At 57.0% G+C, this 17,158-nt stretch overlaps 1 protein-coding gene across 2 annotated transcripts in view; it reads right to left on the reverse strand.

Moving 5' to 3' along the window:
* Positions 1 to 3,476: 3,476 nt before the first annotated feature.
* Positions 3,477 to 17,158, reverse strand: part of NNT (nicotinamide nucleotide transhydrogenase) — a 32,901-nt gene continuing 19,219 nt past the window's right edge. For both annotated transcript variants that reach the window (XM_078599797.1, XM_078599796.1), the window contains exons 11-22: positions 16,641 to 16,802; positions 16,128 to 16,238; positions 14,599 to 14,744; positions 13,606 to 13,801; positions 12,672 to 12,905; positions 11,802 to 11,962; positions 9,576 to 9,755; positions 9,137 to 9,296; positions 8,404 to 8,485; positions 8,123 to 8,241; positions 6,837 to 6,952; positions 3,477 to 6,006 (exon numbers count right to left, since the gene is read on the reverse strand). In XM_078599797.1, coding sequence (XP_078455923.1) covers positions 5,857 to 6,006; positions 6,837 to 6,952; positions 8,123 to 8,241; positions 8,404 to 8,485; positions 9,137 to 9,296; positions 9,576 to 9,755; positions 11,802 to 11,962; positions 12,672 to 12,905; positions 13,606 to 13,801; positions 14,599 to 14,744; positions 16,128 to 16,238; positions 16,641 to 16,802 — 1,817 coding nt within the window. In that variant the 3' untranslated portion in view covers positions 3,477 to 5,856. The remainder of the gene's footprint in view (positions 6,007 to 6,836; positions 6,953 to 8,122; positions 8,242 to 8,403; positions 8,486 to 9,136; positions 9,297 to 9,575; positions 9,756 to 11,801; positions 11,963 to 12,671; positions 12,906 to 13,605; positions 13,802 to 14,598; positions 14,745 to 16,127; positions 16,239 to 16,640; positions 16,803 to 17,158) is intronic.

Here is a 17,158-nt window from a genome sequence, read left to right on the forward strand (position 1 = left end):
TGCCAACACAGCTTCAGCAGCAGCAGCGACATCAGAAATGGGGCGCAACGGTGGCTAGGAGACGTTAACTAACTCGCCTGGGACACAGGTCGTGGGTTCGATCCCGACCCTGACGCCTGCTGCTGCTGCTGTATATTTGGAGTTTGCGGTGTCTCTCTCCTCGTGGCCACGTGGATTTTTCTCCGGGTCCTCCGGCTTTTCGCTCCACATTTAGAATGAACATCACGCGTTGAGAGAATTTCACTGCTGTACATTTCCACACGATTAGTTGTGACAGACAGGTCGCTTCTGAAAAAGAGCTACACAGCTACAGTGGGGCATTACCTGGTCAAATAAACAAAAAGTAGTTTTAGAACTCGGTTCAGAGAGTTGAGTGCAGCGGAGTCGGAGCGTGGCCTGCAGTACGCACAGCGGCGACGGCGGTGGTGGTGGTGGTGCCAGCCCATCGCGGGACCTCATCTTGACTTCAAATCCAGATTGAACAACGGTACAGCATGTGACTGTAATGGTGGAGACGAGGTAAATGAAACAGATGAGAGGAAGCGATGAGGGCACATCCGTGATGGTGCCTGAAATTAGATGAAAGCGAAATTGATGACGGTTAACGATGACGGGGGATTGAATGAATGGGGGTGAATGAGTGAGAGCCGTGTCGTGAGAATATGAAGAGGGAACAGTGACGGTGGCGGTTATGAGGGTGAGCTCGGGCGTAATAAGCGTGAGCTTTGAGTGCGGAGCAGAAACTTCGTGAGCGAAGGTGACCGCTTGATGTGGAGGGGGCAGTTTGTTCCAGTGAAGGGGGGGGGGGCGACGGAGTGGAGTGAGCGCAAGGAGAAGGAGGGACAGAGGAAAACAGCAAAGATTGAGAACGTGGAGGGCGAGAAGGCGACTTAGCAAGATACAAGCGTGCCAAGCGACGGGTGGGGCAAGGCCATGACGAGGATTCGTAGACCAGGCTGAGGAATTCGAAGAGGCACGCATCGATCTCCTCCCGCCGTGCGTCAAACAACACCAACAACAACGACCCCGCGAACGGACAGCACAATCCAATACCCACCACGCAGTGCCGAGCAGAAGGTGACGTCATCAGGGTCAGCACGACGGCGATGACGCGCCAGCACCGGGCTCGAGCCGGCCAGGGGGGCCGCGTAGGGGCTGGGACCCACAGAACCGCGGGGGGAGGGGCCGCCGGGGGGGGGGTGCTGGCGGGGGGGGGGGGCTGCCGGGGGGGGGGGGTGCTGGCGGGGGGGGCAAAACTAAAACGAAACTTACAAAATGTTTACCAGGTAAGGCCCCACTGTAGCTGTATCGCTCTTGGCCATCACAAATGACGGCTCAACGAAGTGGCTTCATCATCGCGTGGAAATGTATCGCTGCCAAATACTCTCAACGCGTGATGTTGATTCTGAATGTGGAAGGGGAAAAAACGGGAGGAACCCGGAGAAAACATGCACGGGGAGAGAGATAGAGACACGCAAACTCCAAATATACAGCAGCAGGCGTCAGGGTCGGGATCGAACACACAACCTCCTGTACACTAGGCGAGGTAGCTAACATCTTCTAGCCACCGTGATGATGATGAGAGAGAGAGACACGCAGACTCCATATATACAGCAGCAGGCGTCAGGATCGGGATCGAACACACGACCTCCTGTACACGAGGCGAGGTAGCTAACATCTTCTAGCCACCGCGGCGAAGCCGACGCCCCCCGTCACTGTGGTGGGTGCCCAGAGAGGCACGATGGCCGTTGCTGTTCGAGAGACGAGACGGTGTCGCAGAGCGCCGCTCTGAGCGATGCGTAGCCCCTTTCGTGTTAGGCGTGGGGGTAACGGGAAGTTTGGACGGCTCGCTCGAGACTGGGCTCGTGCGCGGCTTTGTGTGTCTGTGGGGGGGGGGGGAGTAATATAAACATTACACAGACATTGGCCGCCCTGTGCGTGCGAGCGTGTGATGCACGGAGAGCGGTGGTGGCGCAGCGGTTAGCGCGCTGCGCGACGAACCTGAGTTCGATTCACGCTCACGGCCAACAAGAGTGACGATTACCTGAACCGGTCCTGGGCCTCCCGTAGGTCGACTCAGCCTCAAATGAGTACCTGGTGCAGTTTGTAAAACATTGGCACAAATGCGGCCGGGCGTGGTGCTGACCACCCACACCATCGCGCGCCGTTCCTGCCTTCTTCAAAGGTGCTCGCGAAGCAGCGCTTGCCCAGACGTCGCCCTGTGCATGGCGCACACGGTGGGAACTTCAATGTTCGCGAGGCGTCACCCCGACGTGCGAGGCGTGCCCCCGACCGCCGCGGGTGTTCGCGCCGCGAGTCTTCACCGCGTGGCCGAGCTCGCGCGCCGTGATCCCCCTCGGAATTCGTGCCGCGTGCTCGCGGGGTCTGGGGGCGCGCGGCTAAGCGCATTGGCGCGGATCAGCGCCGGCACTGACGTGGTAAACCTCTCTCTCTTGTGTCGGGTCGCCCAGTACGCCCAGGTGAGTCGTCGTCCGGGTGCAGAGGTGGTCGATACCACGACGCCCCGGCTGGCTACTCCACCCACGGCCGTTGAAACTCGCAGCCAATGCGGCGTCCGCACAATCACAGCTTCGGTCGAACACTCATTTATTTAGAGCTGATTTTTGTATATTTTAGTTTTGTTGCCCTTCCCCGCACCTCCGATTAACACGTACGGTGCGAAAGAAGCTCAAGGTACATACAACTCGGCGTTAACAGGACGAGCGATCCTGAGTCTCCCACCCTGCCTCCCATGTTGGCGCCAATTCCCGAGTTGCATGACAAGTCGACGGGTTAAATGCGAGTCTTCGGGTCTCGGTGATTTGATGGCTTTCTATGCGATGCTATGCCAGTCTATAGGTTTCCCTGCGAGTCTACGGGTCTCTGTGCGAGGCAATGGCGCTCTATGGGTGTCTATGTGAGAACGCACTGATGAAGCCACTGCCACTGCATTCCAATTTCTCAATGAATCCACATCCTCGTGCTGTCAATCACTTCGTCAAACCCGGGGCGGAGTTCGTAGCCTCAACCCAGAGCCACCACGAACTACAACTGCGAGCTCTCTCACTCCATCGCACCCACCTCGACCACCCACTACTCGCACCCACCACTACCACCAACCACTACTACTCTCACCCACCACGATCACCACCACTACCACCCACCACTATCACCACCACTACCACCCACCACTATCACCACCACTACCACCCACCACTCACACCCACCACTACCACCCACTACGACCACCCACCACTACCGCCCACCACTACCACCCACCACTATCATCACAACCCACCACTACCACTCACCACTCTCACCCACCACTACCGCCCACCACTCCCACCCACCACTATCACCACCACCACCCACCACTACCACCCACCACTCTCACCCACCACTACCACCCACCACTATCACCACCACCCACCACTATCACCACCACTCGCACCCAGGCAGCCACGCGACAGGGCCCGTGCGCGATCGTTTTTATTCAAGTTGCGATCACAAAACGTGAACCTCGTTAACGCAGCAGCAGCAGGGCCTGGAGACGGACGGGTCCGGCGCGAGGGTCAATCTGGAATCTCGAGCTCGCCTGAGGCTACGCCGCCTCAACCCCAGAAACTGGCGCACGGGAGCCAGGCTGGGTTCAGGGTCCGCGGCTGGGCTAGGGCATGGCTCTAGCCCCGCCCGGCCTCGTGTGAGCCCAGCGGTCAGGGTTCAGGCTAGGAATAGGGTCATTCACTCTAAGCTGGTTTAGCCTCGCTTTAGTCGGGGCTAAAACTCGGTCATAGCCACGACACAGTTTAACTCGTGTTGGACTGAGTTTTGGTAAGAGGGGGGGGGGTTAGCATCAGGAAAAGGGTTTTTCAAAACCTTAAGCTGGTTTAGCCCCGGGTATGCTGGGAAGAGGGCTGGTTGTAGCCCTGATCCTGATTAATGCAGCATTGGGATGTGTCACGGTTAGCACCGGGAACAGGGCTGGTTGAAGCCCTGGCCAGGTCTATCCGAGTGTTGGGTGGGGTCACATTGACAGGAGAGTTAGCACCGGGGCTGTTTATAGTTGCAAGTCGAATCAGACCCACGTTAACATCGGTCAAATTTGACCGAGGGCGAATGATACTTTATAGCAATAACCCAGACTAGCCTCACGTCGGGTTGACCTGGGGTTCGACTCCGAGCCAGGGTCCACAGCCACAACCCCTGACCCCGGCCTGGCCTCGTGTTGGGAGACGCGAAAGGGGGCAGAGCGAGAAGCCAGGTTCATCTTCGGCACACATCGGCAAAGTTGGACACCGAAGACCCTCCCCACCGCCACCACCACCGCCAGGACCCCTACACGGGGGGGCGGCCCACGAGACAACTCCCCCCCCGCTCCAACCAACAAAAAAACCACAGACGGCAAAGGACCGGTGGCACCGGTGACCGTGCAGGGATCTCCGAGCGAGGGTCTGCGTTGGCCGTCGACTAAAAACCACGCGGAGACGACGCGGGTGGGGAGGGAGGGTTGGCGCTGGCAAGGCAGCGGCGCGGGGCCCACGGGGTTAGGCCACGAGATGCGTTTACAAAACAACGGATCCGGTTAAAAACCACGCGGGCGACGGCGGTGGCGACGCTGATATTTAAAACGGTTTTGAGAACTTTAAAATAAAAAAGGAAGAGTTCCTGCTGGTTCGGGACCCGCATGCACACTGCTTCCCCTAGGCACTGTGGGTTTTTATTGGTCTCTGTGTTTACTGCTGCCGCCACCGCCGCCTCTGCCACCAGCAGCCATGTTCAATCCACTGCTGCTGGATTGCTGGACAAGCCACGCTTATTCCGGTGAGTGTGCCCGACGTACGCCTAAGGACGTGCATCGTCGCGATTGAAATAAATAAAACGCCTCCTCGAGGGTGACCGTGGTCAGAAAAAGTTGTGCGGAGCCGCTCATTATCAACACCTCACCCCTCCCTCCACCCCTTCCACCCGTTCCTTAACGAGGCGGCCGAGAGGCTTGAAAAACCGAGCTGCCGACGACGAGGCCGAGAGTCCTTGGTGAGCCAGGAAGGCCCATCGGTGAGCCAGGAAGGCCCATCAGTGAGCCAGGAAGGCCCCTAATAGAGGTGCCCCTCCCAATGTGCAAACCCCATCGGGGAAACGCTCAAGAGCTCAAAGGAACGGCACGGTACGTCGGCTACAATCACAATAAAAGAAACGGTAACAACAACAACAACCGCAATAAACACAATCGTGTTCGTGTTTCCGCTCGCTGCGGTAGAAACCGGAGCTGGGTCGGTCGAGCAACGGGCAGCAGCCGCGGCGACGCCGGGCCCTGCCTCGACGCCCGAGAGCGCGGCACGGGAAATGAATGCTGGACAGTCAATTTTGGCACAAGTTCACCCGGCAGCCTGACTCTGTCTGCCTGGTGGACAGAACCTGACGGGGGGCAGGGTGGGGTGTGCGCGAGGGGGTGGGGGGGGGGGGGTGCGTGGGAGGGTGCACAGTTGGGGGCGTGAACACAATTCGAGTTTATCGGTGGAAAATCCCGGCGCCACCGCACCCGGCATCGAGAACGATCTACGGCGCGATAGCCTCACCCTGCCCACAACCTCCCTCCCCTACGCTTCCTCGCCTTACAAGGGGAAAGGGACCGCGATGCGACGCTCAAGATGCCCGTCCGCCAAGCAAACACGTGACCACGTTAACCACCGTGAGCACATGGTCTTAACGCGGGTGAAGTGTCGACCGAGGTCCGGGTGGCCCGGTGAGGCCGGGCCCGCTCTCCGAGGGGGGAGGAGAAGGGGGAGGAGGGTGATTGGGGGGCGGGTGGCACGAGTTGGGGGGTGGGGGGGATGGTGGTAGCGGCGGAGGGGCTGCTCAGGAGGAGATGGCGTCGCGCACGCGCGACTGCAGAGCGTCGCACGTCTTCTTGGCGTCGCCCAGCAGCATGGAGGTGTTGGGTTTGTAGAAGATGGGGTTGTCCACGGCGGCGTAGCCGACACCCAGCGACCGCTTCATCACGATCACCTGCACACGGACGCACGCCCGTGCAAGGATGCGCGCGATCAGGGAAGGGCGGCCGTTGGGGTGAGCGTCGATGGCGCAGCGGCGAGGACCGGCGTGGCGACGGGTCGTGGCGACTGTGTTGGCGGCGGAGTCTTTTGTGCCGGTAGTGACGGAGGGTGCTCGTGTTTATGGTAGTATCACGTGTCTGTAACTTTGATTACATTGAACTATGAACGGATTTATGAAGTAATTTGTCCGAGCCAACCTTTGTAACAGGACATTTTATTTAACACCGATTTGTGTTTGTGCATGGCTATAGATGTGTTTTTAATGCAATGCGGTTGCTTTTGCCCTGCTTCATCGCTGTGGACGTGCTTTTACGCTCCAATTTTGGTGATTTTGGTGATCCAAATCACTGACTGAGACTTTGCCTGTTCTCTGCCCCCTTGGTTAAACAAAACCAAAGACTGCACCCCAACCCAGAAACGGGGTCCGGTGTTGCATCATTGATGGCCATGTCAGCGTTGACGCTCTTGATGGATTCAAAACCAATTTAATTCGAGATGCTTTTTGTGTTTGTTGTTCTTCCCCCGCACCTGCGATTAGCGCGGTTGGCTACGTACGGTGCGAAAGAAGTTCCACGTACCATAAATATTGGCCGAGGCACTCGCTCTAAACGTTCAGTATTCATGCATACACGTGTAGGCGATGCTGTGCTAAGTGTCGGTATTGGGTGGTTGGGGTGGTGACACGATGTGGTGGCAACGACCAGCTTGGTGACACCTTCATCCAGCAGTTGGTGGTGGTGGTGACGCAGTGGAGAGGGGCTGCGGGCCGTGCGGTTACCGTACCTGCTTGGCTTTCCACACCTCCAGCACCGGCATGCCGGCGATGATGGAGTTGGGGTCCTCCTGCGCCGCCGAGTTGACGGTGTCGTTGGCGCCGATCACCAGCACCAGGTCCGTGTCTGCGCGTTAGTGAAGACCGCTGTTAGCGAGCACTCGTTCAGGCCGGCACGGCATGTGAAAGGGGGTGTCGTGTACCCGTGTACGTGTGTGTACACGTGTGTGTGTACACGCAGGTGTGTGTATGCGTGTGTGTTCTGTAGTGGTGGGGAGCGATAGTGTAGCGGTTAGCGCGCTGCGCTATGAACCCGGCGACCCGAGTTCGATTCCCGCTCACGGCCAACACCAGTGACGATTATCTGAACCGGTCCCGGGCCTCTTCCAGGTCGACTCAGCCTCAAATGAGTACCTGATGCGATGTGTAAACATCACCACTTGGGAGACAAAAGCGACCGGGCGTGGTGTTGGCCACCCACCCCCTCGTGTGCCATGCCGGCCTTCAGAGGTGCTCACTAACAGCACTTGCCCCAACATTCTGTTAAGGCTATACAGGGGATATTTGTCTTTGTGTGCACACGTGTGTATGCGTCTGTGTAAGTGCGTGCGTGTACGTGTGTGGATGCGCGTGTGTGCGTTTGTGTATGCACGTGTGTGTACGTGTGTTGTTACGTGTGTGTGTGTACACGAAACGTGGACCCCCATAATGGAACATCTCCACCGGTTAGAAACATTGTGTGAGGAGCTCACAAATCCTCAAAAGACCTGGACAAAGTCCCATCGGTGAGCTCCTCCGGCAGGAAAGGCTGCATTGGCTGGGACATGTAGCCCGCATGCCCAATCACCGCATGCCCAAACAGCTTTTGTTCGGCCGGATCGAGGGGGCAAAACGGGCGCGGCACGGGCTAGAGAAGGGATGGAGTGATGTGGTACAGGAGGATGTGGAGCTGAGTGGACTTGCCGATGACTGGTACCAGCGGTGTCAAGATCAGCCTCTGTGGAGGAGGCTCGTGAAGGACGTTACTGGGCAGTTGGAGGCAGTCGCCCTCCAACAACAACAGAGTTCGGAGGAGCGACACTCACAACACCGAGCGGAGCGCCGGGTGGCTAAAGCACAGCAAGTTGGCACAGTAGGGGGCACAGGTGGTGCATCAGCCAGTCATCTCAGTTCGTCGACCTGTGGCACCTGGGTCTGCCCCGTGACCTCGTACACATCGCCTGGCACAAGTGTCATGGTGACGTCACCGCCACTTAGTGGCGAATGGTTGTTGTTGTGTGTACAAGTGTGCGCGTACGCGGGAAGTCGTCGTTGATCTCGTCCATCTCGAGCACCATGTCGTAGGGGACGCCGGCCTCGGCCAGCAGCACGTTGAGCTGTCCGGGCATGCGGCCCGCCACCGGGTGGATGCCAAACCTGGCGGAACAGCGCAGAGTTACACGGCGGTGTCACGGTGAGACAAGTCGCGGTATATCACGGTGTCACGGAGCGTCACGTCGTGTTGGGTGGGCCAACGGGCAAGTGGGCGAGCGGATGATTGGGTGAGCGAGTGGGCGGGCGAGCGCGTGAGCCTCTTACCGGACGTTCTTTCCGCTATCCTTTAGCATCTTCACGAGGTCGGCGATCGGGTACTGCGCCTTAGCAGCGCACAGGCCATAGCCTGCACGGGCACACGAGCAACAGACATCAACATCACCACCACCATCCTCATCAGCATCATGGGGCGGTGACGTTGCCCAACGGAAGCGCGTTCCCCGCTTGTTGCAGAGGTTCGCGGTTCCAAGCCGGCAGGCCACCCTCGTTATATTGAAAGTGGATGTTAAGGATGCCCTAACATCGTTCGACACGATTAGGCCATTGTGTGCTGGCGTCAAGGGCCAATTATTGAAAGATCAAACAAAGACGCCCCTAAAACCTTAACAGACTGTTGGGGCAAGTGCTGTTAGCGAGCACCTATGAACGCCAGAACGGCACTCGAGGGGGTGGGTGGCCGACACCACACCGGGCCACCTTTGTCTCCCTAGTGGCGATGTTTTTACACACCGTACCAGGTACTCACTTAAGGCTGAGTCGACCTAGGGGAGGCGCAAGACCAGTTCAGATAATCATCACTGGTGTCGACTGTGAGCAGGAATCGAACCCGGGTCGCCAGATTTGTAGCGCACCGTGCTAACCCGCTACAATACCCGCTATTGTAGCGGGCTACCGCTCCTTGCAATGGGGATCACACACGCACACACACAGCAGCCTCCCAGTGACAGCCTCCACGTGCCGCACTGAGACACGCGCGGGCGGGGGAGAGGCCTCGTACCGGGCGTGATGATGATGTTGTTGGCCTCCTTGATGAGGTCCACGGCCTGCTCGAGGTTCACCTCCGTGTGGACGCCAGTGATCTCCATCGGCTTCCCGCCCGCTGTCGCCGACGTTCCGAACCCGCCCAAGATCACGTTCGCCAGCGAGCGGTTCATCGCCTGGGCCGGGGCGGCGGGGGGGGGGGGCGGAGTGCGGGGGGCACACGTTACCCCCGGCAACGGCGACGTCTACGTCACGCCGAGCGGTGCGCGCAGGGAGCTCGTACCGCCACCGCGTCGCCGCACGGGAAGTGGCATCGCGGGAGATGGCCACGGGAACCGGCGGAGATCGCGAGAAAAGATCCAGTTTGGGTGTCCGTCGTGAATCGTCAAGGGTGGGTGAGCGGGGAAACGAGCGAGGGGGCGGAACAGGCGAGCGGGCGAGCGGGGGCTGCTCACCACACACATGATGTAGGAGAGGATGGCGCCCGAGGAGCCGATGAGCGCCCCGACGATGGTGAGGAGGTTGTTGCTGAGGAGGAAGCCCTCGGCGCATAGAGCCCAGCCCGAGTACGAGTTGAGCACCGTGATCACCACCGGCATGTCCGCCCCGCCGATGGCGGCTGTCAAGGTCACGCCCTGTGCGCGGGGTGAGGTGGGGGGGGGGGGCGGCAAGGTCAGGGGGCAAAGGGTCAGCGGTAATGTGAAGGGGGTGGGGGTGCAATCGGAATCAAGTTCTGCACTTAATCTATGTACGACGTATGTATGTATGTTGAACCTCTTTCATAGCCAACTGTGCTAATCGGAGGTGCTGGGAAGGACAACAAACTAAATACAAAAAGCAGTTCTAAAGAAATTAGTTTTCGATCTAGAATCCACTCCGTTGCTAGAACGTCGACTGGACATGATGCGTCAACGGAACACGCGATGCCCCGTTCCTCAAATATCTAAACATAAAGTTTAATTCGAGAACACAGCGTGCACAGGATACCACAACTGACACATAAATAACACGCATTGAACGTTGTGTTCACGAATGCCAAGCCAGAGTTACGATCTCATGATTGAAAAATAAGCGCAAAGAACATTTATAAATACACAATACAACCAAAGTGATAGTCATAAATACATCATGGGTTCGTAGATACACAACAGGCTGAGGAGTAGGATACTGGGACATTTCACTCGACTCCACATTCATAAATACACAACAGCCACAAGCACAATGAATACTGCATGGAGAACTGCGTTCATAAATACACCATACGTTCATTCATACGGAACACATTGATTCATAAATAGGCAGTTCATTCGCCCACACTCGCTCATGAATAGGTAAAGACAAAGATCCGTCCTCTCCGCGTAGCCTTTAACAGATTGTTGGAGTAGGAACTCTTTTCCAGCACCGATTAAAACTGGCACGGCAGAGGGGGGGTGCTCATATTCACACACTGTACCAGGTAGTCATTTGAGGCCGAGTCGACCTAGTCGAGGGCACAGGACCGGCTCCAACATTCGCCACTGGAAACCGATTACGTGCGGGAATCGGGACAGGGGTCGCCGGGTTTGTAGCGCAACAACGCCCCAAACCAGTTTGGGTTTTTCTGCAAAAACGGAGGAATGTTTGTTGAGATGCCCAAGACACATTGGGCACACCTGCCCACGGCGTGACAACTCGATCCGCTTGGCTCTGTTGGGTGGTGGAGGGTTACTAAAACTATTTTTATTTTGTCCAGTTAAGGCCCACTAAGTTACATAGCTTTTTTCAGAAGCGACCTGCCCACAAATGATATCTCATCGAAATGGCTTATCACGTAGAAATTTATAGCAGCCAAATACTCTAAACGAGTGATGTTGATTCTAAATGTGGAGGGAAAAACCAGAGGACGCGGAGAAAAATCTACGCGACCTCGGGGAGAGACATGCGTAAACTCCAAATATAAGTTTAGATACTGCCATTGTCCACTACGCCATGATCTCACCCAAAAGGAGGCAGTTACGAATATAGCGGTGGCTGTAGAAGCCTACGTGTGATATTCGTGCAATGTCAGTTCAACGGTGTTGTCCTCACCGACCGCGAATCTAAAGACAGAACCGGTGATGCGACACAGTGTGTGCGTCTGTCTGCCTGTGTGTTGGGAGTGCAGCCTCTGGCTGTTTTCCCACTTGTCTTGTGGTTTACAGTGCCTGTGGAGCGAACGGGCCCCTGTGCGCGTGACACATGTGCGTTATTAGGGCGCCACAGTGGCGGGATGTTAACTACTTTGCCTGGTATATAGGTCGTGGGTTCGATCCCGACCCTGATGCCTGTATATTTGAAGTTTGCGTGTCTCTCTCCCCATGGTCGTGTGGATTTTTCTCCGGGTCCTCCGGTTTTTACCTCCACATTTATAAACATGTGTTTTAGAGTATTTGGCTGCTATAAATGTCCACATGATAAGCCACTTTGCTGAGCTATCATTTTTGGCAAAGTTGCTTCTGCAAAAGAGATATATAGCTCAGTGGGCCTTATGTGCTGAAATAAAAAGTTGAGTTTATGGCTGCGCTAAAATCTATTAATAAAGTATTCCGACGGACTGATCAACTTGGTTGGCGCAGGGCTAACGTGTGGAGGGTAAGGGTGGTGGGTGGAGGCGGCGGGGAGGGGGGGCGGCAGTAACATGAAGGGGAGCGGCCGGCGCCCACCATGACGGCGGAGAGGGCGGACACGGTGCCCAGGCAGGTGAGGCCCGTGGCGTAGCTGGGGTCCAGCATGAAGGGCACCAGGGTGCCCACGCTCGCCGCCATCAGCGTGGCGTTGAGGACGTGCCGGCCAGGCAGCAGCAGCGGGGCCGAGTTCAGCACGCCTGGCATGTGCAAACACAAACAACAATAACAACAAAGTTCACTTTGAAGGCTGCACCGCCGCTGCAGTGACGAAGGTACGAGGAAGAACCACAGACGAGTGGGCCAGGCAGCCAAGAAGTGAGCCGGTGCCAACATTTACTAAACCTCTGAGGTGCTCTAAATTGAGGTGTTATCAGCCAATTAATGAGCGTTTACATGTGAAAGAAAACTGCAGCACCATGTGAAAACCCACAAATGCGAAGGGGATACACACTCCATCCCATATGGACCGAAGAGGTCGAGTCCACATTCTTGCTGTACTGCCTTCTTCTGGCCAAGCCAGGGAATGGGCTCGTCCCCATGAGATCCGTACATACGCACACATACATACACGCACACACAAGCCGATTCGATTGCAAATTCTTTCTTGAAGGAACATTTCCAGACTCAACCGCACTTGTATGTGCGCACATGCGTATACATACATGTACACATAGCCTGGCACAAGCGCCGTGGTGACGTCACCGGTACTTAGTGGCGAATGGCGGTTGTTGCTGTTGTTATAGATGGGTGCACGTCACGGACCTGTCCCATGACCCTCCTGACAGGCGAGCCTCCCTACACTTCACGTGGCTCTAAAGCGCACCCGCCGTCCGTGCGTGAACTCGGGTCAGTTGGGGACCGAGCAAGCGGGCGATCGGGCAGGAGTTTCGCGGCACGGGGACGCACCCTGGAGCTTGCCGTACGCCACGAGCGAGCCGCTGAAGGTGACGCCACCGATGTAGGTGCCCAGGTAGGCGACGGACTTGATGAGGCCGGCGGCCGGGTCGGTGGCGAGGTGCGGGTACTCGATCATGTACTCCGCCACGCACGTCAGCATCGCCGCCAGCCCCACCAGGCTGTGGAACGCAGCCACCAGCTGCGGCAGGTCCGAGATCTGGATGCGCTTGGCGATGGTCAGGCCTGGGGGTTTCCGCGGAGAGGAGGAAGAGGAGGTGAGAAAGTGGGAGGGATGAGACGGTAAGCCAGAAGAGAGAGGTGAGAGTGGAATCGGGAGTGGGGAGGCACCACGCAGGGACGGGTGAGGGAGTGAGATTGTGGGGGATGAAGAGGGGGGTGAAAAGGAGGGAAGAGGGGAAAGAAAGAGACACAAAATTATGGGACCGGTTAGGATGCAAATAAAAGTGAGAATGCCGCTGAGATCTGGGGTTCAATCAGAATATCGACACCCGTGATTAAACTGGGTTCTCGAGTGTAGCGAGTTAAACATTTTTTAATAAAAAATCTTGTTTGCAAGCGTATCTAGGGTGTTGACTGAGACTTGTACAGTACAACTGACAATGCCATCCGTGCGCTCACAACCAAAGTCACGTTAACGTGGTCGTCGCTCCAATCGGCCGATTCCAGCTATGGCGCAGTTGCGCGGGAAGGTGGCACCACCGCCGTCACCACCGAGCGTTGACACGACGATGCGACTGGTGGCATCTTACAACTTGAGATCCACGACGAGCGCACGAGGATGAGTCCCCACTCACCCGCCCCGGTGTGGTGTACAGCTGTTAGCGGGGGGTGGGGGAGGGGCGGGGTGGAGACGGCGGCCTACGGCGCGCCACCGAAGTGAGCCGCGTTGCGGGGAGACGCGGTGACGCGCGCGCCGGCTCACCGGCGGTGCCTCCGAGCGCCATCGCGCCCGACATCTGCGCCAGCAGCTCAGGCGAGGGGTGCAGGTAGCCGAGCGTGGCAGCGATGCCGCTGGCGACGCCGATCATGCCCAGCGTGTTGCCCAGGCGCGACGTGCGCTGCGTCGACAGCCCCGCGAGCGCTCCCACGCAGCACAGGCCCGAGCCCAAGAACATCATCTGGGGGGGTGAGTGAACAGAAAAACACACACGCACACACAAACAGTCAGCAACACGGCCTCTTACGCATCACACCAGATACGTATTTGAGGCTGAGTCGACCTAGGGGAGGCCCAGGACCGGTTTTGATAATTGTCACTGGTGTTGGCGCCGTGAGTGGGGAATCGAACTCGGGTCGCCAGGTTCGTAGAGCAACATGCTGACCGCTACACTAGGTGGCCACAAAGACAAAGATCCCCTGTATAGCCTTAACAGACTGTTGGGGAAAGTGCTGTTAGCGAGCACCTATGAAGGTGGCCACCCACACCCATACAACAACAACCGTCATTTGCCACTAAGTGGTGGTGACGTCACCACGGCGCTTGTGCCAGGCTATGTGCACTTCAAGGTCACCTGAAGTGTTGGATTTAAAGCACAAATTAAATCACACCCATACAAAGATCCCATGTATAGCCCCAACAGACTTTTGGGGCAAGTGCTGTTAGTGAGGAGCACCTATGAAGGCCGGCACAGCATACGAGCACAAAGATCCACCGTATAGCCTTTGCAGACTGTTGGGGCAAGTGCTGTTAGCGGACACCTAGGAAGGCCGACACGGCACATGAGGGGGTGGGTGGCCAATATCACACCCGGCTGCCTTTGTCTCCCTAGTGGCGATGTTTTTACACAACGCACTAAGTACTCATTTGAGGCTGAGTCGACCTAGGGAAGCCTTAGGACCAGTTCAGTTAATCGCACACACACACAGGCAGGCAGACGCGCACACACGGACGGACGGACGCTGGGGCGCGTCACACCTGCTCGATGTGGTACCCGCCGTGCAGGGCGGCCGCGTAGCCCCCAACCATGGTGGCAGCGGGCAGCAGGTAGAGGTAGTTGTGCTCAGGGGGGTCTGTCGGACGCTTGAACATGTCCAGCATCCTCTGCGTAACAAGGAAGCCGCCTGCATGGGGGGTAGTGGATTTGGGGGGAGGGAGATTTTAATTTGCGTAATCGCTCTCATCGCACCGCTACCACGGTTCCAGTTAGGCCTCGGCAAGGTAAGGTCAAAACAACGAGCCTACCTTTACCCTACCTTTTACCTGACCACAATACAATCACTCCCCCATATAAATCACCCGATTACAGGGTAATTACTGGGGTACTACACAGGTAAATGCTAGGTAGAGGGCTTTATTCATATAGAATACTCTCGATGATTCCAATAAAAAATGGAGGCCACGGACTGCGCCACGGAGCTTTTAGCAAGCGGTAAACACAAGGTATTTACAGAGTAATTCTTCCGCGCTACCTTTACCCTACCCATTACCTTCCTCCTTGGCATGGTCAACACCTTTACCCTTTACCTTTACCCTTTTACCCGGTAAAAAAGGTAAATTACTTTACCTTGCCGAGGCCTAGTTCCAGTTCCCGTGAACTTCCCTCGTCGTTTTGTCTCAACGGCAGCCACTACACTGCAGGTCACAGCAACTCACTCGCATTCACCCACCCACCCCCACTCACCAATCCACCGCTCTCATTCACCAATACAGCCCACACGCACCCACCCACTCACCAATCCACCGCTCTCATTCACCAATACAGCCCACTCGCCAACCCACCCACTCGCCACCACAGCAAGTCAGCTCACTTCTCTCTTTCTGCTTTTCTCTCGCACTGCTCCACTCTGGAATTCCCTCTCCCATCATCGTCTCCCCCCCCCCCCCCCACCAGCAAAGCTCTCACAAGATGAATCTTGCGCTATTTAAATAAACACGTTTATAACTCTTATCTCGTACAACTTTGATCGCGCCGTTTGTATGCGCCTATGGACCTGTGCTCAACAACTGCTTTAGGGAATACAATAAGAGAAATAATAAGTTAAGAAACGTCACATTGCCAAGTAAGAAAGTAAGTGCCCTTGGGCTGGACGTGCCGCTGGACGCGACAATAGGCTGGTGATGGACAAGGCTGGCGATGGAGTGGCAGCAAAAGGAGAGAGCACGTCCCAGAGGATGACCACCGCGGAGATGGAGCAATCGGATCAGTTCGTGCGCAGGAGTGGTATGGACGGGAGTGACAGTGGAGCCGGGAGAAATTGCGACGGTGTGGGGAAGCCTTTATCCAGCAGTGGATAAATGGCTGATGTAACAGGTGAGCGAGATATACCACGTGCGTTAGAAACCCTGACGCCTTTCCAAAACGTTGATCGTGGGCGGTGATGGGAGGTGACGACTGTACAATGTTGATGTGATGGCGGCGGTGGGAGGTGATGACGTTGCGTGACGTTGTGCCGGCGACGTTGATAGAGGGTGGTGTCCGTGCCATGTTGATGTCATCACGGTACCGGCGATGTTGATGGAGGAGATGAAGGCTGCGAGCAGCGCTAGCGTCTGAGGGGTCCCGCTTGGCAGGAGCCCCCCACCCATCAGCATCAGACCCCCCACGGCCGTCAAGCCTGCACACAACGGGGGGGAAGGGGGGGGTAGGGGGGCACAAGTGGGGGAAGGGGGGCACAAGGATAGGTACTGCACTCTCCACGACCTCACATACTGCCTGAAGAGTACACCGTTCTCCTGGTTAGGGTCAGCTTAGGGTCAGGTTTAGCATTAGGGTCACGGTTAGATTAAGGAAAGGTCAGGTTAAGGAAAGTCAGGTTAGGATTATGGTCAGGTTCGGATCAGTCGGGTTAGGATTAGGCTCATCAGGGCCAGGTTTAGGTTAGGGGTGGGGGGGTTAGGGTTGGGATCAGGGTCGGATCACGGGGGCCTGGCGGGCGACCCCGTGCACTGGCCAGACGGCCGGGAGAGGAAGGTGTCGTGATCTGGGCGCGCGGGGGGACGGTGGTGCCGCCACTCACCGGAGATGGCGTTGGTGACGGACATGAGCGGCGAGTGCAGGGCGGGGGTGACGCCCCACACCGTGTGGTAGCCCACGATGCCGGCCAGCCCGAACGTCGTCACCATCTGGCTGAAGGCGGCGTTGGGCGCCAGCAGGCCCAGGCCCACAATGCTGCCCATACCTAGAGACCGTTCAGGCACACTCAGCGTGGGGGACTCCGCGAGGGGTCGAGGGCGGTGGGCGTGGTGGCGTGTGAAGTAGTGTGGAGTGGGCGCGAGGTGTGGCGGGCGCTGTGGCGTGCGAGTGTATAGCGGAGCAGGTGAATAGGTGCGAGGGTCGTTCCTGCGGTAGGCATGCTGGAGGTGGTGTAGGGTGTGAGGATATTAATGGAGTGAGGAGTAGGTGTGGGGGTAGTTGTGGTGCTAGGTGCAGCGTGGGTGTAATGTGGTGGATTGATATATGTAGAAACTTATTTCGCGCCGTATATGACCAACCGAGCCAAACGGAGGTGTGGGGGATGGACAACAAACTAAACAC

The sequence above is a fragment of the Lampetra planeri genome, chromosome 13 (genome assembly GCF_965212315.1).
Source record: "Lampetra planeri chromosome 13, kcLamPlan1.2.h2, whole genome shotgun sequence".
Lineage (NCBI taxonomy): Eukaryota > Metazoa > Chordata > Hyperoartia > Petromyzontiformes > Petromyzontidae > Lampetra > Lampetra planeri.